At 36.1% G+C, this 25328-nt stretch overlaps 2 protein-coding genes and 1 pseudogene across 2 annotated transcripts; 2 read left to right on the forward strand and 1 right to left on the reverse strand.

The window, feature by feature from the left end:
- Window positions 1-1523: 1523 nt before the first annotated feature.
- Window positions 1524-5333, forward strand: LOC108996016 (long-chain-alcohol oxidase FAO2). The gene is made up of 3 exons (XM_018971730.1): window positions 1524-1924; window positions 2062-2334; window positions 3474-5333. Exons 1-3 carry the CDS (start codon window positions 1703-1705, stop codon window positions 5199-5201), a joined length of 2223 nt encoding a protein of 740 aa, XP_018827275.1. The 5' UTR covers window positions 1524-1702; the 3' UTR covers window positions 5202-5333.
- Window positions 5334-6048: 715 nt separating this feature from the next.
- Window positions 6049-18668, reverse strand: LOC108996030 (succinate--CoA ligase [ADP-forming] subunit beta, mitochondrial). The gene is made up of 12 exons (XM_018971757.2): window positions 18360-18668; window positions 17573-17683; window positions 17140-17251; window positions 13949-14013; window positions 13471-13548; window positions 13234-13308; window positions 12975-13127; window positions 12718-12852; window positions 12278-12442; window positions 6986-7108; window positions 6515-6586; window positions 6049-6391 (listed from the first exon to the last, which is right to left on the reverse strand). Exons 1-12 carry the CDS (start codon window positions 18459-18461, stop codon window positions 6314-6316), a joined length of 1269 nt encoding a protein of 422 aa, XP_018827302.1. The 5' UTR covers window positions 18462-18668; the 3' UTR covers window positions 6049-6313.
- Window positions 18669-20387: 1719 nt separating this feature from the next.
- Window positions 20388-20834, forward strand: LOC108995939 (annotated as a pseudogene).
- The last annotated feature ends 4494 nt before the right edge of the window (window positions 20835-25328 follow it).

Genomic DNA, 25328 nt, shown 5'->3' on the forward strand with positions numbered 1-25328 from the left:
ATTAATTTGTGATAACAACCATTAATTAAATCTTATTGTCCATTTAAAATCATGGCATGAATCCACATAAATAAATTAGATTGGGAAAAATAATAACCATACAATACATACAATTCAAGAAATCACGCAACAGATATTTCTTTGGTATACAAATCAAATTTCAATATTACGTATAATCGAATACCACGCAAAAAAGATACATTTTTTATGATAAAATAATATTTAGCCAGCAATAGGGGTTGACTAGATTTGGCAAGTGAAAATAAAGAAAGCTAAAATTATAGTTTATTTATTGAGTCCATTATAATGGATTATTGTGCAACCTAGCTAAATCTTAGTCAAAATATAGCTAACTTGAATCCACTACTAATGTTGTAAAGTTGTATATTAGATTATAGAGTTATCTTTAATGTAAAATAAATTTAATATATTACATTAAATTTATAAATTTATTTTTATAAAATCACTTCAAAATTGGATCAGTTTACTTTTGAGAAATTTAAGTGGAAAATCTAAATTTTACAACATTTATTATGGGTTTGGTATTCTTGGAATGTATTTCTAACACTTCATACAAGAAACACGTAGGTTTTCACCAAATCCAACATCAGTCGGAGTGGAGCTTAGCCCGCACATGTGGGAGGAAGTTTCGGATCTCGTCTGCGTGTGGTCATCATGCGCCATCGAGGAGCCTTCTGCCAACTCCACACTTGGCTTCTCCGGAATCCCTGAACGCGCCACTTCCGACGCTATGTGCACTATTCATCCGTTTCGTTTTCAATATTTTTGTTTTCCTTTTTTTGTTGTTCCATTTTTTCATTTTGAGCCGGTAAGATGTTGAGATTTTGGATTGGACGCAATATGGGATAAGAGCTATTCGAGAGAGGCGAGCAATACTACGGTTGGTGGTCGCAATACTAGTGCTAGTGTGTAGGTGCCGAATGCTCAGTGGAGGCTATTTGTCCGTGCATGAGCTAGGTATTCGTGCAGTCATGACTCGAGTTGCCGATGCTTGCGATAAGCGTGACGTTTGGATTCACACTGGTGTTTGTGGTTCTGTAGTTGGCTATATGTTTTATTTGTAGTTTTTTTGTTATTTTAGTTAGTAATAAATTAGAAATAGACTATTGAATTTGGTGTCTATAACGGTGTCTCGTATTCTTCCTCCTTGGAAGGACTGAGAGAGTCGTGAAGTTATGTTTTACAGAGTATTTTTTCTGTTAAGAGAGAATTTTTTAGAAATTAAGACAATATCCATCGTAAAAAAATTTATGTGTGGAGAAATCTTAAAGTTGATGCGTAGTTTGATTTATAGTCTAAATTTTTTATATATTGAGTTAGAATTTCGGTTCATTAATAAAACGAGTACGTTTCCATCCAAAAAAGCAAAACACGTAATTTTTAATGTGGTACAACTCCGAGTGGCACAAAACCAATCCGATTTCGGGTAGGACTGTGTGTTAGTTGGAAGTATTGAATAGCCATTGCCCTCAGCATTCACTGTGGCTGTGGCATTCTTCTTTTTATTTACTAGAAATCTCCCATTAGTCAATTCTCTCTCTCTCTCTCTCTCGCTGCCGGTCTCCTCCCCAGAGTGGCAACAACTCTATAAATATCAAGTTATCTCCGAATTCCGTAAGAACATAACAAAGTAAGAAAATACAGAGATATTTCCAGAAATAGAGAGAGGAGACTGAGAGAGATGAAGGGAAGGAAGAGCAGTCACCCATTGTTGAGAGGGGGGAGGAGAGAGCGCAGTTACAGCCATGGTTTCTCTTCTGCTCAGATCCAATCACTGGCCTCCATCTGTGAGGCTCTCATCCCTCCCCTGCCATGGGAGAGCATCAGCAAGGATAACCCAGTTGACCAGGCCCTTCGTTCCTTCTACAAAGCTTCTGGGTCTCATCCTCCTCTCCCCGATGAGGTGGATTGTCTATATCCTATCTTTGTTTTTATTCAAAATTTAATTCTATAGCACAGAAAAAAAAGAGCTCTTGGAGTTGTCATCAAGCAACCAATACGTATAATATCTTCTATCTTTGAATGGAAAACACTGAACAGGTAGCGGAGCTCATTGTGAAGAGGTGTATACCACAGGCTGTATTCCTAGTGAGCTTAGTTCTGAAGATGCTCTCATTCAGACTAGGGACTCTTTTGCTTTGTGGGTATCTGTGCTTTGATTCGAAATGGCCATTTATTCTTAGGTTCTCCGAGATTTCTGTGGAGAAGAGAGAAGAAATTCTCAAGAAATGGTCGAAGGAAAGGCGTCTGGTACCCTTAAGGCAGGTGTTTCTAGTTGTTAAAGTCTTCTGCTTCTTCGACTTCTTCTCAAGGGTAATGCTTTTGAGCCGCATCTCTTCCTTCTATTTGTAAATTATGGCCCTTCTGTGTTTTTTTTTTTTTTTTTAGGGGGTGCGGGGGAGGTTTGTCTTTTTTCTTTCCTTTTTTTTTTTATTCTCAAACCATATAGAGAACATTTTTTAAAGAATGATTTGTATTTAGTGAGTTGAGATGATTTGGAGATAATAGAATAAAAATAAAATTATTTATTATATTTTGTATAAAAATTTAAAAAAATTATTTTGAAATTTAAAAGTTGAATTGTTTATTATATTTTATATAAAAATTTAAAAAAATTATAATAATAAAATAAAATAAATTAAGATAAATTTTAAATGCAAACGAGGCTGTACTTACTTCACATATCTCATGGATATATGGTATTTGAAGGCTTATTTACGAAGCCCGTTCATGGAAACGCTTTGGCAAGTGTTTTGACGTTGTTTTTATTTGTATCTTTTAAACAGAAGCACTTTTTTCTGTTGACTGAATTACCTTTCTGGATATGGGCTTCTTTACTGATGCATGCTTTTGGTGGTGGCTATATGTGCAACTTCCGCTTTTCTTCTGCTGTTAGGCTTCAAAACTAGAGTCTGACAAAGAAAAACTTTCACACATATGATATGATTGATTGGTCTCATTATCATCATTACGGTTTAACATGAGAAGACTTCAGGATCAACTTTGATCTGTTTCTGTTTTTCTTTTTTAATTTTCTCTTTTTCTGTTCCCTTCTTAATATCAATGTTCAGGTTCGGGAGTCCTACGAGATACCTCATTCTGAACTTTATAGGAAATGCTACATTTGTTTCCTAATCAGATTATAAGATACCTATCTTACAGAACGATGATGTCTTGACTCGACTCTTAAAAGAAAATATCTTGATGGATGATACAGAAAATATCTATTTCACTTGAATATGAAATAGATATTTTAAAACAGTAATGTTGATAATGAGATCATCATTACTGTTTTAAATCTTGGGTGGGGATGGTTGAAGAATTTTGGGGTATATCTTGGATGATGCAGAAAATATCTATTTCACTTGAATATGAAAAAAATTATCGTGTTTATTTTTCGTATTAAGAGTAGTCAGTTACTTTTTTCATTTTTCTACGTGTGTGTGTTACAGACCGATGAAAACTCAGAAAACGCATCATGGGAAGCAATTGGATACCGAGTTGACACGAGAGAAAGGTTGACCGAATCCCAAAAGGAGAGGCCTCTCCAGAAGGGAATCATTGAAACCATGTATGAAAATGACTCTACACTTGTCCAATCTCTCGCCCAGAAAGGCCTTGAAGTCATTGAAGATCCAGAGCACAACATGTACAAGATCAAATGTGATGTTGTGGTTGTTGGTTCTGGTTGTGGTGGAGGGGTTGCAGCTGCTGTTCTTGCGAGCGCTGGCCTGAAAGTAATCGTCCTTGAGAAAGGTAACTATTTTGTGCCTGAAGATTATTCTTCTGCGGAGGGCCCCTCCATGAATGAGCTATATGAGTCAGGAGGAATATTGTCAACTCTTGATGGGAAAACTATGATCTTTGCTGGCTCAACTGTCGGTGGAGGCTCTGCTGTAAACTGGTCTGCATCTATCAAAACACCAGACTCAGTTCTTCAAGAGTGGTCTGCTGATCATAAGATCCCACTTTACGCAAGCTCAAGCTATCAGTTCGCCATGGATGCCGTTTGCAAGAGGATTGGTGTCACAGATAAGTGCAAGGAAGAAAGCTTTCAGAATCAAGTACTCCGAAAAGGGTGTGAGAATCTTGGCTGGGAAGTTGAGAGAGTCTCAACAAATGCCTCAGAAAATCATTACTGTGGCTCTTGCTTATATGGTTGTAGAACTGGGGACAAGAAAGGCACTGATTCAACTTGGCTGGTCGATGCTGTGAACTGTGGTGCAGTGATCCTAACAGGAAGCAAAGCTGAGAAACTTATATTGGAGAATGGAAAGAATGCAAGGATGAGAAAGCAATGCCTGGGAGTGATTGCAACAACTATGAGTGAGACTATCACGAAGAAGTTGCAAATTGAGGCTAGAGTAACAGTATGTGCATGCGGGTCTCTCTTGACTCCGCCTCTAATGATCTCTAGTGGCTTGGAGAATCCTAACATTGGCAAAAACCTTCACCTCCACCCTGTTCAACTCGTCTGGGGACACTTTCCAGAACACACATCAAATTTTAGGGGCAAAATGTATGAGGGAGGGATTATTACTTCACTCCATAAGGTGGTTTCAGAGGATTCCACCGTCCGAGCCATTATAGAAACTCCGGCATTTGGACCTGCAGCATATAGTGCTCTATTTCCTTGGATTTCGGGGCTTGACATGAAGGATAGGATGGTGAAGTTTGCTAGAACTGCTCAGCTTTTTGCTTTGGTAAGAGATCAGGGTTCAGGAGAGGTGAAGGCAGAGGGTAAGATTACGTATCGATTAAGTCAAATCGATAAAGAAAATCTCCGAGCTGGGATGAGGCAGGCTATAAGAGTTTTGGTTGCCGCAGGAGCTGTTGAAGTGGGAACCTATAGGAGTGATGGCCAGAGAATTCAATGTAAAGGAATTAAAGAGGAGGAGTTGGAGGAGTTTTTGGACACAGTGACAACAGTTGGAGGGGCAGGGTCAAGGGGAGAACACTGGACTCTATATGGTTCTGCACATCAGATGGGAAGTTGTAGAATGGGTTCTACAAAAGAAGAAGGTGCAGTTGATGAGAATGGTGAAAGCTGGGAAGCAAAAGGCTTGTTTGTATGTGATGGAAGTGTTCTACCTACTGCAGTTGGGGTCAATCCCATGATTACCATCCAGTCCACTGCTTACTGCATTTCCAAGAGGATTGCAGAGTCCTTGAAGAAATAAATATTCCAATTTTCCCCTTTTTTAAATTAATTAGACTCTGCAAAAACGATTGTGTAATAATAAGAAGAAGAAAAACTAAATCATTGTTTGGGTGATTAGAGACCCATAATAAAGTAATGTTCTTCCTTCCCACTTCTTTCTATTTCTCTCAATTCAGCAAAACCGACCAAAACGTCCATTTTGCATTAACAAAAAGAAAAAAAAAAGAGATCAAAACTTCAAACAGGATGAGTGTTAAGAAGATATTTACACCCTCCGATAACATTGTGACAGGTATACTTATTTGTAAAAGATAAATAGACCTGATTTTAGGCAGTTCTCTCAGATATACCTTCCCCATCGCTTTCTCCCTCTCTCTAGCCTCAGCACGGCGTATTTTTCATTGTGAGAATCCATACGTGGCATAATATTATTGGACGGTGTAAATTTATTCTTATCACCCATCCGGTCCCCAGTGTATTTCAAAAAAATAAAATCAATCACTTCTCTATAATCGTCTCCTTATTTGACATGTATGTAGGCAAACAGAACGCAACTATGGAAGTCTATTTTGCATCAAAGATTATACAGGTCCTGTCCCGTTGAATATAGAAACACTTTCAATCTATCTTATCTCTATCATTATAATTTTTTTAAATTTTTATATAAAATATAATAAATAATTCAATAATAATATTAAAAAATAATATTTTAACAATATATTTTACTATCCAAACAAGCCCTTAAGTTAACAATCACCTAATTAAAGGGGATTTGGATCACCTCAATAACAAACATTTTCTTCATAAAAATGAACACGCAGAAGGCGAAACACCAGTGAGGAGGAGTGTTTGTATATGAATAAAAATAAAGTAGAAGAGCATCAACCCCCAGAAATCCTCTTAAAATTCGAGGGAGCTCAACTTTATTGGGAAAACTTTAACAATTCTATATTTAATCAAAATCTTACATCAATTCCCATTTTAGTGGGGACACTTCGGTCTACACGTATTTCCGCCAAAAATAAACTAGCAGAGCAAATCATATTTACTCCCCACCCCCCCAAAAAAAAAAAAAAAACAATCATGCTGAAGAGGATAAAATTATATAATATAGGTAACCAAGGGATTCCCTCATTTGTAAGCTGCTTTAACTGCTTTCTCGGCAGCATCATCAAGGTCATCTGCCGTTATCAATGCCATACCACTTTCCTGCACACCATCAGTAATCAGCATAAATAAATAAATAAAAATTCTTCAAAAAATTATCAAGAGGCGATTCACATGACATTACAGATTTTTCCTCCAGCAATTTGATAGCAGATCAAGTTTTACCTTTAGGATTCTCTTTCCTTGGTCAACATTGGTGCCTTCAAGACGAACAACCACTGGTACTTTCAGTGAAACCTTCATCGCAATGCCCATAAAAAGTTAAAAGCTTCAGCAAATGGCACAGCACCGATTCATTCTAATTCAGGCAATGCAAAATAAAGCAACAACTAATATATGACAGCACAGTCTAAATCAATAACATTCTACCTTCTTTCCCCTTTTACTTCTCCTTTAAAAGTGTCAAATACTTCTTAATTACCACCAAACTTAAATTCTCTTCATCAGATGTTTTTATTATTATTTTGTAATGCAATACGAGGGTGATGTGTTAAAAGCACAGAAATACAACGATTTTTATGGATTAAAGGACAATAAGTGGATGATGAGAAGAAGAAGAAAAAGAAGAAGAAGAAGAAGAAGAAACCAGTTACTGTTACAAATGAACATGAGGTAATTCATGGACAGAGATCTAACCTCTTTGGCAGCATTGACAATTCCACGTGCTATTATATCACATTTCATTATTCCCCCGAATATGTTCACTAAGATTGCTTTCACCTTCTCATCCGAAGTCAATATCTTGAATGCCTCAATCACCTGCTTCATACAACTTATTGATTAAAGCACTCATAATTAAGAGTTTATTTCTCAAGGCTAGTAACAACTCAAACTTATAAAGATTATGTATGGGTAATGAGATGAGATGAGATGAGAAATTGTAAGAATTCTGTGAATAGTAGTGAAGTGATTTGAGTTAAGATATTTCATTGGATTTTGAAAAATGAGGGAGAGAAAGTTGAATAATTTTTTTTTTAATAGGTAATAAGAAATTTTATTCCAAGTAAATAGTCATAGCCAAGTACACAGAAAGTATACAAGTGATTATACCTAAATACAAGCTAAAGTAAAACAGAACTAAAACAAAACATTACAAGTATTCCCATCCCTTGGAAGGTTCTTCACCCAAAAACTTAAAGAGCTAAAGAAAAAATCCCTAAATTCCCCCATAGTACGTTCGCGATCATTGAAACACCTCCCGTTTCTCTCTAACCATAAACACCAAAACAAACACAAGGGGATCATCCTCCAAAATTCTGCACTGCCTCTACAACCAGCTGAACCATGCCAACTAGCCAAAATATCCACCACTCGCAATGGCATAACCCAAACAATGCCAACCCTTGCAAGTATCTCATTCCACATAGCTTGTCACAAACTCTTTTTTTTTTTATAAGTAATCAAAGATAATATATTCATAAAGATAGGCAAAGCCCAAGTACACAGGAAGTATACATGAAGAAGTGCCTAGTTAGAAGTTACAAAAGAAAGAAAAAGATCATGGATACTAAGACCGTTACAAACTATGGCCCCCGCCCATGAGAACAATAACTTAAAAAATACAACTTTTAGCTCTTTCAGTGTTCTCTCCTTGTCTTCAAAGCTTCTTGCGTTTCTTTCCCTCCAAATACACCAACACAAACATATTGGTACCAACCTCCAAATTGCCGCTATTTGAGCATTACCGTATAGTCCTCTCCAGCTTGCAAGAAAATCCACCAATCTACACGGCATAACCCAAGACAATCCAACCCTTGAGAAAAAATCATCCCACATGCCCTTGGCCACCTCACAGTGTAAAAGCAAATGATCAACTGACTCCCCATGCTTCTTACACATACAACACCAATCTAGAACAATAATCCATCGTTTCCTCAAATTATCTATAGTAAGGATCTTGTCCAAAGATGCAGTCCAAACAAAAAAGGCTGCTTTTGACGGGGCTTTCGTCTGCCAAATGCTCTTCCATGGATACATAGACTTACCGGGGTTCGTAAGCTTTTCATAAAAGGATCTGACAGAGAAAAGACCTTTCTTAGAATGATTCCAAAGCATCTTGTCTCCGGTGCCCCCTGAAATGCTTGCAGAATATAATACCGCAAAGAACTCTGTAAAAGGCTCTAACTCCCAATCTTGGGCTGCCCTAGTGAAGTCAATATTCCATTGCTGGGTGCCATTTGAGAAGACCAGGAGCTCGGCTATCGATACCTCTTTTTCTCTAGCGAGTGCAAAGATAGTATGGAAGGTATCTCGTAAGCAATAGTTACCGCACCATTTATCAGACCAAAAGTGAACCCGCGACCCATCACCCACAACAATATGTTCATGTCCTCGAAAGGTCCCCCAAAGACTCCGAATGTTTTTCCACAAGCCCACTCCATGAGTGCCTCGAACCTCATTCGAGCACCATCCTCCCCAAGCTTCCCCGAAACGTGAATCTATAACGGACTTCCATAAGGCCTCTCGTTCGATTTGGTACCTCCACAACCACTTACCCAACAGAGCTTGATTGAATTTCATCAAATGACGAATCCCCAAACCTCCCCCAGACAATGGGGTACAAACTGTAGGCCAATTAACCAGGTGGAATTTGAACTCTTCCCCCAATCCCCTCCATAAGAAGTCCCTTTGTAGCTTCTCAATGCGGTTAGCCACCTTTGTAGGAGGCGGAAATAGAGACAAAAAGTAGGTGGGTAAGTTTGAAAGAGTGCTTTTGATCAAAGTTAACCTACCACCTTTCGACAAATATAGCCTCTTCCAAGCGGCCAATCTGCTCTCCACTCTTCCAATCACATCATTCCAAATCCTCACCGATTTGAAGGAGGCACCCAATGGTAAGCCAAGATACTTCATAGGAAGCGAAGATATCTTGCATCCCAAAATAGTAGCTAAGATCTCCACATCGGGAACAACCCCCACTGGCACTAATTCTGACTTTGCAAGATTGATGCTCAAACCGGATACAGCAGCAAAACAAAGAAGTAACGCTCTCAAGGCTTGAACCTGGCCAAGTTGTGCACCACAAAAGATGAGCGTGTCGTCAGCAAATAGCAGATGGGAAATGTTGAGGACACCATTCCCCACCGCAAAACCATGGAGTAGCCCCCCGTCCACCAGACCCTCAATCATTTTACTGAGTGCTTCCATGACAAATAAGAAAAGTAAGGGAGAAAGCGGATCTCCCTGTCTCAGGCCACGAGATGAGTTGAAGAAACCCACCGGTGTGCCATTTACCAAGATAGAGAAACGGACTGAAGAGATGCAAAATTCAACCCATTTTTGCCATTTCCCTCCAAAACCACATCTACCAAGTAAGTAATGTCTCCCTTTGACAAACGCGTTTTGTGGCTTTGAGATAAGTTTTTCCACCACCGAGCTCAATCTATTTGCTAATGCTTTGGAAAGAATCTTATACACCCCATTCACAAGGCTTATGGGGCGATAATCTCTCACTTCCCTCGACCCCACCTTCTTAGGGATAAGGGCTAAGAAGGTGGCGTTGAGACTCTTTTCAAAGCTAGCATAAGTATGGAACTCATGAAAAACTTTCATTATATCTTCCTTGACCACCTCCCAACAAGTTTGGAAAAATCCCATAGTAAAACCGTCCGGACCAGGAGCCTTATCACTTGCCATGCCTCTAATAACCTTGCACACTTCCTCATCTGTAAAAGGCCTCTCTAGCCACCCTGCACTCTGCTGGTCTAGTGTGGAAAAAGATAGGCCATCCACTTTCGGTCTCCAGTTGTGCTCTTCAGATAGGAGTTGTTGGTAGTATTGTTCAACGTGATTATTTATTACCGACTGATTCGAAGAAACTTCCCCATTCACCATCAACATATCAATAGCATTGTTCCTCCTATGAGAGTTGGCCATCTTATGGAAGAATTTCGTGCATTTATCCCCCTCCTTAAGCCAGAGCACCCTTGATTTTTGTCTCCATGAGATCTCCTCCATCAAAGTTAATCTTTCAAGATCAGTTACTACATGATTCTTTCGAGTTTTTTCAAGATCAGAAAGAGATCTGGCCTCCTCCTCACCTTCCAGACCCTGTAACTCCTCCACCAGAGAGCGCCTCTGCTGGGACACGTTACCAAAAACTTGTTCATTCCATTGCTTCAGGTCCTGTTTCAGTGCTTTCAATTTTTTTGCCAATATGAAGCTTGGGGAGCCTTGGAACGAGTAAGAAGTCCACCATTGTCTAACTCTGTCCACAAAACCATCAGTTTTAAGCCACATATGCTCAAATTTAAAATACATTCTACCCCCTTGGATGCCACCACAGTCTAAAATGATGGGGAAGTGATCAGAGCATAAGCGGGGTAATCTTCTTTGTACTACATCGGGGAAGTGCGCCTCCCAATTTGGAGTAAGCAAGAACCTATCGATTCTCGACCAAGATGGGCAGTCACGGTTGTTGGACCAAGTAAACGTGCCTCCTGATAGTGGAAGGTCCATGATCTCCTATTCTGAGATAAAGTCAGAAAAATCTCTCATGGCTGCTGTAAGGTGAGAAACACCCGACCTTTCGCTTGGGAAGCGAGAAATGTTGAAATCCCCCCCTATGCAACATGGTATCTCCCACCAACTTAGAACTCCGGCAAGTTCTTCCCACAAATGTCTTCTCTTCGAGTCAAGATTTGGGCCATACACACCAACAAAAGCCCATTTGAAAGCGTCATCTATATTAACAAAAGAACATGCAACCGTAATGGAGAAAAAGATGATAATGGAGAAAAAGATGGAGAAAAAGATGATTAACAGATTCACCATCTTTTTAATACATAAAACACCAATCAATTACAAATAACCCTCTTTTCCTCAAATTATCTACGGTTAAAATTTTCTCAAGTGACACCAGCCAACAGAAGAATGCAACTTTACTAGGGGCCTTTGTTTTCCAGATACATTTCCAGGGGTATGCTGAGTCACCATGACTATTTAACAACTTGTAGTAAGATCGCACTGAAAATCTGGAATTATAGTCATGTATCCACAGCAGCCTATCCTCCCTATTCTGATCAATCTTCATATCATATAACTTTGCAAAGAAATCAGCAGCTTCACACACTTCCCAATCCTGTAATTCTCTATTAAAATCCACATTCCAGTGCAGAAGATTATTAGAGATCTGATATGATTCAGCCACTGCAGCCTCTTTGTTTCTAGCTATCCTAAAGAGATTAGGATAAATGGATTTGTGAGCTGAATCCCCACACCAAACATCATGCCAGAAAAAAATATTAGCCCCTTTCCCCACTTTGAAATTAATATTATTGACAAAATCCCCCCATCCCAACGGAATGGACTTCCATAAACTCACCCCAAACACCCCTTTAACTTCGTTAGTACACCAATTCCCCCACAACCTTCCATATTTGACATCCACAATCTGCCTCCATATTTGACACCCCTTTACAATAAAAATATTATCAAGTTAAAAAATTGTTTGAATATAATTTTTGTTTTGAAATTTGAAAAAAGTTGTATTGTTTTTTGTGTTTTGTTTGGAAGTTTGAGAAAATTGTATAGGGTTTTGTATTTGGATAATGATTAGATGAAAAAGTTGAAGATTTGAAATTGAGAAGTGTTTCATGTTCGAGTGATGTTTGGGAAGGAAATTGTGAGAAGTTTTGAGATGTCTCATCTCATCTCTGTTACCAAACAAGGCCTAAGATTGTCCAAGAACAGACTCAGAAAATGGCAAAAAAAAATATATATATATATATATATCAAAGCATCATCAATATTTGACACGCACACACAAATAGCACATTCAGCCTTCTAATTACCTATAATGTTAATGAAAAACCAATGTATATAATTGACAGAAAAAGCACGACGACGGTCACAAAAGGCGATAACAACATGCAAGAAGCAATAAAAGACAATTCGTGAAAATGAAAATTCTAAAAGCTAAGTCATTACCTGGCCTTCAGAAGCATTCCCACCTACGTCTAGAAAATTGGCCGGAGTTCCCCCATGCAGTTTAATTATATCCATTGTGGCCATTGCTAATCCTGCACCATTCACCATGCAACCAATCTCTCCATCTAAGCCAATATAATTTAAATCTGCTTTAGCAGCAATCACCTGTAAGAAGTAAAAGCACAATGAAAGACCAATAGTAAACAGCTATATCGTTCCCGCTTAGTCTAACTTAATGTACATGGCATTTGTGTCTGTGTTTCAAATGGGGTGTTTACCTATTAGATACAACATTCAGTCTTCTCTGCTCAAAATTTCACCAATAAAGTGATAATTATATTTCAAAACCATTGCAAATGATCAGTTCTTATACCACCAAAAAAGTAAAAAAAAAAAAAAAGTTCCGACAAATATACATAATAAAAAAATGAAAAAAATACCTCTCGAGGATCCTCCTGCGATGGATCACGGAGAGCGAATATCTCTTTCTGACGAAAGGCTGCATTGTCATCAAAGTTTAACTTAGCATCAGCAGCTACTAACTGCTTATCAGAAGTCTCCGCAATGGGATTGATCTGTCCAGAAGAACCAAAGTTCAAAGTTCCGACAAATATATCCCTAACAAAAATCTCTAAATATGCCACCAAAACCAAAAAAACATCAATAGCACTTCTGCAATGTAAAAGCTTAAGCTCACTTCTAATAGTGTGCAGTCACACTTGCAAAAAAGTTCATATAATTTCTTCACTTGCTCAATTGAATCTTTCCTATCAGCCACCGTGAGAGCCAAACCATCAACAACCTTTGCAGCATCTTCATCAGTAATTCCTTGGAAAACATCAATAGGAACCTATAAAAAAAACAATGCAACTGTTACATGCCAATATAGCAAACAAAGAAGAGATTGTCACAATAATTAGGATAAACCATTCAGAATAAAACAAGAGAAAGATAACCTTTATAATCATATCTGGGAATTTCTCTGCAAGGTCCTCAATGCTGGTTCCTCCCTTTCTACAGGCAATTATAAGCTGGAAAAAGAAAATAAATTTGCAAAAGCATATCGGATATTAAATTATTATGCATAATGATAACATTGATAAGGAAAAAAAAAACACCATGAACTGATTAAGAAAATAAAACGACTCGATCACATCAAATGAAAAGGTTATATACTAAGTTTCAGAACATACTGGACCAGCAGTTTTACGATCCAGAGTGATAGCAAAGTACATCTCATTGACCAGTGACAATTTTTCACATAAGTACACCTGTATAAGGAAAAAGAAAAAGAAAAAGAAGTCTGTGAGATAGGCACTAGATAGTTAAATATTGAGATTTGCTACATTGAGAACCGAGGGAAAATAAGTATATGAATACACACACACACACACACACACACACAATGAATGATTAATTACAGACACACTCCATGTATCTTGAATCCTTCCACCCTCCACTATCTTCTTAAGTGTGGAAGGTGCCATTTTAACTTGAACTTATCAGCATAATAATCATTTGATATATTGGTACCAAAGTACAATAATACAACTGTTGATCGTACTAAACATGCATAGGCAACATAAGAAAAGACCACAAATAGACATAAAATGCAGTGGCAATAATACAATTGTTGACCCATACCAAATAGACTGAATAAAAATGCATTACCTTACTCACAACTTTGCCTTGGGGACCAGTTTGTTTGGTGACAAGTATCTGCCCAAGCATCTTCCCTGAATGCAAAATAATTAGAATATTAAAATTTTTTTTTTTGATAAGTAATTACAATATTAAAATTAGGGAGCATGTTGTAGAAAAGTCCTAAGTTTTACATAATTAAAATTTCTAAACCCTTGGGGGTTGGCTCAAGTGGTAAAGGCCTTGGACTTGGGGGTATGCTCCTTCCAGATCTAAGGTTCAAATCCTCTTGGGTGCAAAACAATCTCTAGAGGCCATCGGACTGGTGGATTTTTCCCTTGAATTACCTGAGGTGCACTTGCAAAAAACTCATTGCCGAGGGCCTGTGTACCCCCAGGATTAGTCAGGACGTTTTTTCCGGACACCCAGTGCCAATCAAAAAAATTAAAATTAAAATTTCTAAATCATACAGTTTTTCTCCATTTATAGGTAAATACAACCTGCACAACAGTACAACATTGATGGCTGAACTGTGACCTTATCCTCTACCATTCCTTTTCAGGAAGGGAAGAGTTTCCATTGGTCAGGGAATGTTAAAAATCATATAGAACAATATGATATGCATTGAAGTTCCCCGGCACATTTTTTAAGATGTGGAACCTCACCAATGCAAGGCCCTTCGAACCCACTCCTGAACAGTAAATCCCAGATACACGACCCCACCCGTCAGAACTATGTATCAGGTAATCAAGGGGAACTCATAATGCGGAATTGAACCCACAATGTCTGAGTTTATAGCTTATCCCAAGCCTACCGTTTGACCCTTAGGCTGCACCCTGGCTGGTAGTCCCTAGCAATTTTGAAAATAAGATAGCTATATATCAAAAGAAACTTTACCCATAAACAAGCAGAAACAGGTTCCCCCAACATAGGTTGTGATGGGTCAACCCAATGTAGGAAAAGCATAGGTTGATATTGACGAATTGTGTCATTATTTGAAACATTACCAAACCAAAACAATTAAAATAAACTCAGTTTCGATTTTTCGATAATATGATTTCCTCTGGTCCCTGGTTTGGTATCTGTGGGGACTATAGAAACTGTAACACCCCGAGTCCAAAAGTGTGATTTATTATTATTATTATTATTATTATTATTATTATTATTATTATTGTTTTTGTTATTGTTATTGTTATTGTTTTATTAGATATGTCTTGAGGTAGTAAATAATATGATCATATAAATGTATGCGTATTGTGAATATTATTGTCATATATGAAAATATGATGTGCTTATGATGGTTATCTACGCTACGCTAAGAGACAAGCCAATGTTAGATTCCTTTCATGATCTTGAGGGAATATGAGATTATGCTTGAATGAATAAATTTGTTTGATTAATTGAATGTTACTAAAAATCGTATGAAAGCAATGAGATATTCATGTAGTAATTCAAGTAAATATGCCATGTAATAGAATAGCCATATTATGCGAGCCATGTTCATGTAGTACTTAGATTATGTATGCCATGAAATGTCATAAAATATTCAGATCATATTATGTTATGCCATGTATAAGAAAGTACCATGTTATGTTATGCCATGTATAAGGAAGTGTCATGTTATGCTATGTCATGCTATACCATGTTCAAGAATATGACATACCATGCTATGATATGTACAAGAATATGACATATTATGCCATGTTATGCTATGCCATGTACAAGAATATGCTATGTTAGAAATATTCATGAAAACCTAATAAATTTTCATGCATTAAGGAAGTTAAGAAATATTACGGTGCCACGGACTCAAGCGTGGTTAACCATAAGTTAAGTGAAACACGGACCCAAGCGTGTTTCACTCCATGTTATGCAAGTTAAGTGAAACACGGACCCAAGCGTGTTTCACTCCATGTTATGCAAGTTAAGTGAAACACGGACTCAAGCGTGTTTCACATCATGTTATGCAAGTTAAGTGAAACACGGACCCAAGCGTGTTTCACTCCATGTTATGCAAGTTAAGTGAAACACGGACCCAAGCGTGTTTCACTCCATGTTATGCAAGTTAAGTGAAACACGGACCCAAGCGTGTTTCACTCCATGTTATGCGTGAAACACGGACCCAAGCGTGTTTCACTCCATGTTATGCAAGTTAGGTGAAACACGGACCCAAGCGTGTTTCACTCCATGTTATGCAAGTTAGGTGAAACACGGACCCAAGCGTGTTTCACTCCATGTTATGCAAGTTAAGTGAAACACGGACCCAAGCGTGTTTCACTCCATGTTATGCAAGTTAGGTGAAACACGGACCCAAGCGTGTTTCACTCCATGTTATGCAAGTTAGGTGAAACACGGACCCAAGCGTGTTTCACTCCATGTTATGCAAGTTAGGTGAAACACGGACCCAAGCGTGTTTCACTCCATGATAAGACAAGATAAATAAGATATTATGCATTCACGATTACATGTTTGCCACGATTATGTATGCTTCCGCTTTTGGTCAATGATTAAAACATCTGCTATGTGAGTCTATAATGATATACGTATGTAAAATCCTTCAGAAAGTCATGTTACGCGTTTGATTGTAATCTATGAAGTTGTAGGTATGTTTTGAAGAGTCTCATAGAAATGAAATGTATGTTACAAAAATTATATTTTACGGTATGATGTGCTACTTACTGAGTATTCGACTCATTTTGTTTGTTTGTCTTCTTGTTTTCTTCTATGTCTAATTCTCGTAGATGATGTCTATGATGATGCAGAGTTGGATGGCCAGGAATAAATCTAGTACAAAGACTTAGGAATGAATAAGTGATATTCACACAAGAATTAGATTCCTTTTTATGTCATTCATAGGATTAGTTTGTGTTCTTTTATTTTACATTTAGTTGTTAAAACAATCATGTTCAATCTAGTTTTAACGTTTTGATGAATTTCAATAAATGAGGTATTTCTGGATATGAATCTCTTTACCGGGCACTAAGTTATAAATGCTAATAACATCTCTATCCTACGGGAACGGGGTGTTACAGAAACAAACCCCATGTGATTATAGATTAAGCCTAAGAATAGATATGCACGAGCTACAAGAACTAATAGTGTGCTACATGCTTATCCATGGGACATATTGCCAATAAATGAGGTTACAACAAATCAACAAAGAATAACAATATATTAAACCAAAATCTTCTCGAGGAAAAGTTAAAAATAATCTTCAGTACCAGCTATCTCTTCAACCTGATCAGCCTTAACAATATGAACTCCGCCCTTAAGACCACTTTTAAATGTTCCCAACCCTCTTCCACCAGCCAAAATTTGGCTTTTGACCACCAACTGTACAATAAAATCAAAATTAGCATTCCTCTTTTTCCATCCATAACTGTAGTGACTGAGAAGATGTATCATAAGAGGAAACAATTTTACTTATATATATACATATATATATATAAAAAAAAAAAAAAAAATTTAAAAAAAAAAGACCTTTCTGGCCCTAATATGCATGCATCTCAGAACTTCCTTTATTTCACAAAACAGAAAAATAAAAAGAGGCAAAGTTATGATTTGCATTTATTTCTGCAGTTTCTAAGCAGCCAAATACAGGTCACTTTCCACTGGAATGAAAGATAAAACACACCAATGCCTTGAATTACTTACCTCGCTTTGATTGGGAAATACATCCTGCATTGCCTTCTTGATTTCATCAACAGAAGAAACGGCAACACCTTTTGGAACATTGACCCCGTATTTGCCCATCAAATCAGCCCCCTGTTTTCAACAAATGCCAAAAAAAAAAAGTTAGTAGCCACATCCAATAAACATTTTCAAACCAAATCAGGACTCGATAAATTTTAAATGACTGAACCATCACAAAGATTCACATATTTCTCACCAAAATCACATATAATTCAAGAAAATGTATAGAAACCCAAAACTTTTTCATCCATGCACCGGGATTATGCTCTGTTTAGTTGCCCAGAAAATGAACGAAAGCAAAAATAATTCCATGAGAAATTTTGAGTATTGCTATTCTAAGGTATTTAGAGCACACACTATTTACATTGCATATTTAATTTAGAAAATAAATTTTAAAATTTGAATCTTACAAATCTAAATATTACCATTTAAGTAATATTTAATTTATGGGATGGTGACTTCTGCACAAATAGAATAATTCATTTCAATAAGTTAAACAATGTATCAGTTTTTTCCTCGGCTAAATGAAGTGTCTTTTGTTTTTTGTTCATGAAATTAAAAGCAAACATGAGCGTTGGAACTCAATGTTGCCATTCAGTTTCCCGAGTTTTCTTCAGAACCAAACAGAAAAAAAAAAACCAATATTGTTCCATGCGCACATATGTATACACGTGTGTATGTGTCTGCTCGTGTGTTATAGAGAGAGAGAGAGAGAGAGAGTAAGACATGCGGAGGGAAGAGAGGGGACCTGATACTCATGGATGTTGAGGCGGCGGAGCTGTTGTTGCTGCCATTTTCCAGCTACGGAGAGAGAGCGCGAGACGAGCTTGTTGAGCAAACCTCTCACCATTCTTCCAATATTTTATTGAAGATCGACCAGAGAGAATCAGAGATTCAGAGTGTTGTGCGCGAAACCCTAAAGAGCAAGCTCTCAAACCCTAGGGCGCAGACAAAGGGAAAGAGAGAGAGTGCCGGATTCGGAGGTTGATCGGGTCAAAGAAGTTGAGAGAAACGGACTCTGGCCAAGGTAACGCGTGGCGCGTAAAGAAATAAAGTTATTTTTAAGGTTTCATTTTATTCTTAAATCTATTTCAATTCACCTCAATTTAATATTATAATTTTTTAAAATTTTAATATAAAATATAATAAATAATTTAATTTTTTTAATATTAAAATAATATTAATATTAAAAAATAATAATCTAACAATATTTTATCAACTCAACTCAACTCAGTTCAACATTCAAATACAGTCAGTTTCACGCAAAAATAATCGATATGAAAAGAAAAATATTATAAGAAAACTTTTTATCACACACTTTCATCTGATTAATATATGATTTATCATTTTTATTCTTCTATTTAAACTTATATATTTAAACATAAAGATAAAATAACAAATCACATATTAATTAGGTGGAGATGTGTAGTATAAGGTTTTCATTTAGAATTTCTTATTGAAAAAATTATTTTTTTCATGTAATTCTTGTATTTACTCACTTAACAATAATATATTACGCTTGTACATTCTATTATTATAAATATAATTTCTCAAATTATATGTATAGATAACATTTTTTGTATATCCTTTTTCTATTTTCATTTTTATTCTTTTTTCTTTCTTTTTATGGCATAACTCATTTTATAAAATAGATATGAGGTATTATGTTAAACCCTGTGAATTTATGAATATTTTTTTTTATAGAAAAATGATATTTACAGTCATGAAATATTCATACACTATACAATATCTTTGAAAAAATTGAGTAAATACAACATCTACATGAAAAATAAATAATTTTTATTAATAAACCCCACTCTTTTTCAAAGAGATTGTACGGTGCTTGTACACTCTACGATTATATATAACATTTCTCTTTTTTATAACTTAGTTTGTAAGCCTATAGGTGATGATATTAAAAAATATAAATAATTAGTCTACACATAAATATTAGAGAAAAAAAATTATCAATTGACGTATTTTAATGTGATTCTTAAAATTATAAAAATTTATGTAAAATAAACTTGATGTATTATATTAAATCACATCAATTTATAAAAAAACAGAAATCATATGTCTCGTAATATTTATCTAGAAAAACTGATGAAGAATCTCAATTAACCAATCACATTTTATTATTAAGCATAACAGTTCTTCTATATGCAGGTGAGTTCGCACACGAATCTAACGTGTCAAAAGACTCAAAACGCCACGCCATCACTTATTAAAAAAAGAAGAAGAAGAAGAAGAAAACATAAAAACACGAAGAAGAGAACCCAGCTCCTCTGAGATCGAATTGTTCTTTCGTTTCTTCCTTATTCAATGTGCAAAATGAGATCCAATCATAGTTTATGAGGTTCTTTCTTCCAATCAAACTAGTAGCGTCACTTTTATTGTCTAGGAGCATCAAGTAGATGACGTTCCTCTTCAATATGCATCCCCTAATCGTCAAATTTGAAGGTCTGTTGCACTTCTAGGAAGAAGACGAGGCAGATAATGTTGCTATCTACTCTCACTCTTATTTTTTTTCCTAAAGAACTTGTAGCTCTGTATTCTTGGTATTCTGAAAAAACATTAGGTTCTCAATGTGTTTTTTTCTTATTTTTTATATGTAAGATATATAACATGTAATTTGCAAGATTGAGATATCGACCAAAAACTTGAAATTTTTTGTTACGCACTTGCAGTTTGATATTTTGGGCAAATTTGTAATTTTTTGTTACGCACTTGCATTTTTTTCTTCTACATTTATAATCTTATCTCCCGTTAATTCCTTATGGTTCCCAAAACAGAGTAGAAACATGCCGAGAAAAAGCCCGTTGAGGAGAAGAAATCGACAATTGTGGAGAAGGCTCCAGCCGAGAAGAAGCCCAAGACGAAAAAGAAGCTCCCAAAGGAAGGTGGATTTGGCACCTCAGACAAGAAGAAGAAGTGGACCAAGAAGAGTGTCAAGACCTACAAGATCTATATCTTCAAGGTGCTTAAAAAGGTCCACCCTGATATCGGGATCTCTAGGAAGGCCATGGGGATCATGAACAGCTTCATTAATGACATATTCGAGAAGCTCGCTCAAGAGGCTTCCCGGCTCACGAGATACAATAAGAAGCCCACCATCACCTCTCGGGGGATCCAAACCGCGGTGCACCTTGTGCTGCCCGATGAACTCGCCAAGCAAGCTGTTTTTTAGGGAACCAAGACGGTCACCAAGTTTACTAGATCTTAGACATAGGTGGTGCCATAGGGGTGAATAGGAACTGGCCGGACCAACCTACGCCAACAGAGACCGGCTGTCGGAGTCAAGAATCGACCGAAACTGGTGGAGATTCGGTCGGCCAACGACATAAAATAGATAAAACCGACTTCGGCCGGCTCGGTTCCAGTTTGAACCTAGTCCATACTGCTAAACTGACTGATTAAATAAATAAATATATTTTTATATATATTGTAGTTAAAACAACGCCATTCCACTTAAATTTAAGTGAAATAACGTCGTTTTATACCTAAAGTATACAAAAAAATATATAAGTGAAACGACGCCTTTTGGTCTTAAACCAAACGGCGTTGTTTTATACATAACATATTAAAAAAATATATGAGTGAAACAACGCCGTTTGATTTTAAACCAAAGGGCATCGTTTCGATTTGAGATAGTCTTCTTCCCCTTTCCTTTTCTTCTCTGATTCTCTCTCTCACTCTCTCTCTACTCTCTCATACGAACCTCGCCGCTAGGGGGATTGAGAACCTATCGAAAACTGACAGAGAACCGTCGGAGTCTATACAACCAGTATTTCTCCTCCCCATCGACCAGTACGGTCGGTTGTTCCATGCAAATCACTTCCATTAGTCGACGTCAGTTTTGGTAAAAAAACCATGCCGATAGCGTCGGTCTTCACCCCTATGATGCCGGTTGATGGACTTGTTAGTTTTTTTGTGCAGAAGTTGGATCATATTGGAGAATGAGATCAAAATGCACCGCATCAGTCAGGCGTCTTCCGCACACCATTTCATTTGGCATTCTTTTTCTCTCCCGCCTATATTAGAACACACCGTTTCATTTTTTTAGCTGGCATGTCAAAGGGATTCGTCCCGAGTTTGTCCACCAAAATGACTGCATATAGAGTTTTTGTAAGCCTAATAGCATTATGATGAATAACAACAACTTTGTGATACTATATAAATAAAGGAGAGAGAGATTGAGAAAGAGACATAGAATGTGATAACTTTGTAAATAAAAAGAATGAAAATTTTTTAATGGTGAAATATATTTTTTCTAATGATAAATACAGTCTTATGGTGTGCAAGTTTCGGTCACTTTTTTTGAAAAATAGTACGATCCATTATTAAAAAATTAATTTATTCGTGTAGGTCACGTATTTATCCACTTTTTTAAAAAATGGTGTATGGAGCTTGCATGTCCTAGGATTGTAAATATCATTTTTCATTTTCTTTTGCTTTGAATGTTTAGATTAATATTTTTAGATCTTTACCGCGTAATTGGCCAAATTTTAAAGAGAAAAGTTTGGAGCCGGATGGGTGCCAAAATAATTTTCACATAGGCCAATAAGAAATAGCCATGTAGGCACTCTAGAAAAATCAAAGATGAGACCACATGCACAGAACAAACGCTCGCCCTCTCCTTCTAGGCCCTGAAAGCCATAGAGTCTGGCTATCTTTATGGAAGAGTCGATAAAAGAGCTTATTCGCACAAAGCTAGAGGTCATCAATGAAAAAGTCAAAGCTTTTACGATTCCACCTCCGATGAAAAGAAAGGTAGTGATCGTTGGGTTCTTTTGTTTGACAGTGTCCGTGAAGATGGAGAAGTTCCACTCATTGGTAGAGAAGATGGATAATTCATAGGTTGAAGAGTTAATCCCGGTGAAGCCACAAATAAGGTGAGTAAATAGCATTGAATTTATGTCAGAAATTGGTAAATCTTTCCCAGAAAGCCAATAATCGGCTTTCATCCAAGTTTTTGTTATGTTCTATTCTACTGAAGGAGAAGTGTTTCTCTAACGGGCGACAGGGTTCAAGAAAAAGGCCATGGGTCGGCAACGGACATGGTGAGACGGGAGAGAGTGAGGCAGATTTCAGAGAGTAACATTGGTATTTTTGACATCCTGGTTAACTCTACTCTGGCCATATTCTTTCATCCGAAAATTAAAACCTCCATATGGTGGAAAATATAGTACTAGTATTCTTTCGACGATGGGTGATAAGTGGAAAACCTTGAAGACTCGGCAACAAAAAAAAAAAAAAAAGGCCAAAAAGGTAGGAAGGAGTAGGAGGATGAGAAACCAGTCTGACTGTGAGGTGTTCGCCGCAACAGTTTTGGAAAGAAAGAAGGAGAGGGAGAGCATTTGTTCTGTGCATGTGGGCTCATCTCTGATTTTTCGGGAGTGCCTACGTGGTTGTTTCTTATTGGCATGTGTAAAAATTATTTTGTCACCCATTCGACCCCAAGTTTTTCTCAATTTTAAATTGTATGAATAATAAACCAACGTGATAAAATGTTAGTATGTGAAAAACGGTATAATATATGGGTTATGGTTTAGGAAAATGATACATGAAACGATACTTCTACCAATAGTTTTGATTGACATTTTTTAAAATTTTTTTACTTAATTGTTAAGGAAGTGACTATTTGTGAATTTGTGTATTTTTCTTAAAAAATGTTTGAAAAAATTAAACATTTTGTAACTAATCAGTACGCTAGGGGTTAAAGTATCGATCCCCCTAGCATTATCCTATGGTTTATATCATCGAAACAAAAGTAAAAGAATATAGGTTGTATCATCCAAAAACAGAGTATAATACATGGGATGTATCATGTGGGTGCACATCAGGGAGCCACCTTGTAGTGGCCAAGAGTATGGTCTCTAATGCCTTGTTTGGATTGAGAGAGTATTTTAATTCATCTCATATCGTCTCATCTATTTATTATAACTTTTCAAAATTATCACAAAAAATATAATAAACAATTCAATTTTTTCAAATTCTAAAACAAAAATAATATTCGAATAATATTTTCTTCAATTTTTATATCATATCATCTAATCTCAACTTACTATCCAAACATCTCCCAATTGATTCACATGATTTTCGATAATTAAAGAAAATAGACAAAATGTCATATTCTAATAAAAGCACACACAACAATTAGTACACAGAAAGGCTTAGGTTAAAGTATGTTGGAATAAAATGGAGTATATATTTGCCCCATCAAAATTATTGCTCGGATATTTAATTTTTTATTTTTTTTAATGGTAAGGGAATTAATTATTAGTGAAATTGTGTATTTTTTGTTTTTAATGATTAAGAATGTTAAAAAAGTACGTAAAAAAATTTAAATACACTAGGGGTAGGTGCAGCTGGGCAGCCCCTTAGCATTGTCTGAATAAAATTTCCCTTTTCTAGGTTCCATCTTTGATTTTACATTAGGTTTGATGCCATTTGAAGCTCTAAAGCACTTGTATTATGAAAAATTATATTCATCCCCACACATCATATACCATATTTTTTTTTTCTCTTACCAAATGTATAACATATAGATGATGAGTAGAATAATTTAATAAGTTTAAGACGAATTAAATTAAAAAAAAAATTATCAAAGGCATGTGTCCTGATTGGCATAACCTCAGCCTCTAAAATTGAGGTCTGGAACTCGAAACCCCCTCCCCCAAATGTATCAAAAATAAAATAAAATAAAAAATAAATAAAAAGTTTAAAAATAAATAAAAAATAAAATGTAGTGTATAGTGTGTGGGAATGATGAGTAGCAAAACTCATTTGGCTACTGAGACCATCTCACAGAACTTCACTACTATTCACAAAGAATAAATTATTATTCATAAATAATAGACTATTATTCACAAACTATTCACTATTATTTCACTATTTTTCATAAATGATCTAAATAGTCTTAACATGCAAACATAAAACAAATGTCTTTGGACAAAACTACTCCCATTTCAATTAATCATAGCTAATGAAAGATTATACAAATTTTATAAATGAAATATTTGGCCTAAAAAGATTTAAAAGAAAAATTTTACAAACCGATATGATTGAATTAGCTATGGATATCATTCTCTCGTGATTCTAAAAGCTACTGCATTTGAAGGCATTTATGCTGATATCTGTAAAAAAAAAATTGAAATATGAATAAATAAAAAAAGGACTTAATCTTTGAAATAATCTTGTTTACACCCAACTTTTTAATTCCACTAAGTTACAAACCAATTATGGGCAAATATATAGAACCCACGTGATTGTTCTAATAATTCATATGTAAAAAAATTAGTATAAGAGCTCTTGTAATTGAAGGTTACAAAGTATATTTCTTTTCTATTGATAACTAAAAATCTTTTAAACTTGAAGACAAGTAAGACTGAAGATCAGACCAGACAAATCACAAAAAAAAAAAAATATTGGTAGAGTTTCAATTATTTTGATTTATGATGTCATGTTTGATATGGAGACATCCTAAAATGTATCCGATCATGTATGTAAGTTTATTCGATGAATGAATGATGACAGACCCTTAAACTTGAAAAGGATATTGATTTTACCTGATTTATACAAATTATTTAAAACCATATTGTAAAGCCATAAAATATAAACTACGCTTTGCCAACAATCAACAATGGTGCCGTAGCTGTTGAGAAAATAATCATACCCCCACCAAAAAACATCATCCTACTAGAAATATTAGATTGTA

This window comes from Juglans regia, chromosome 1 (genome assembly GCF_001411555.2).
Source record: "Juglans regia cultivar Chandler chromosome 1, Walnut 2.0, whole genome shotgun sequence".
In the NCBI taxonomy this organism is placed as follows: domain Eukaryota; kingdom Viridiplantae; phylum Streptophyta; class Magnoliopsida; order Fagales; family Juglandaceae; genus Juglans; species Juglans regia.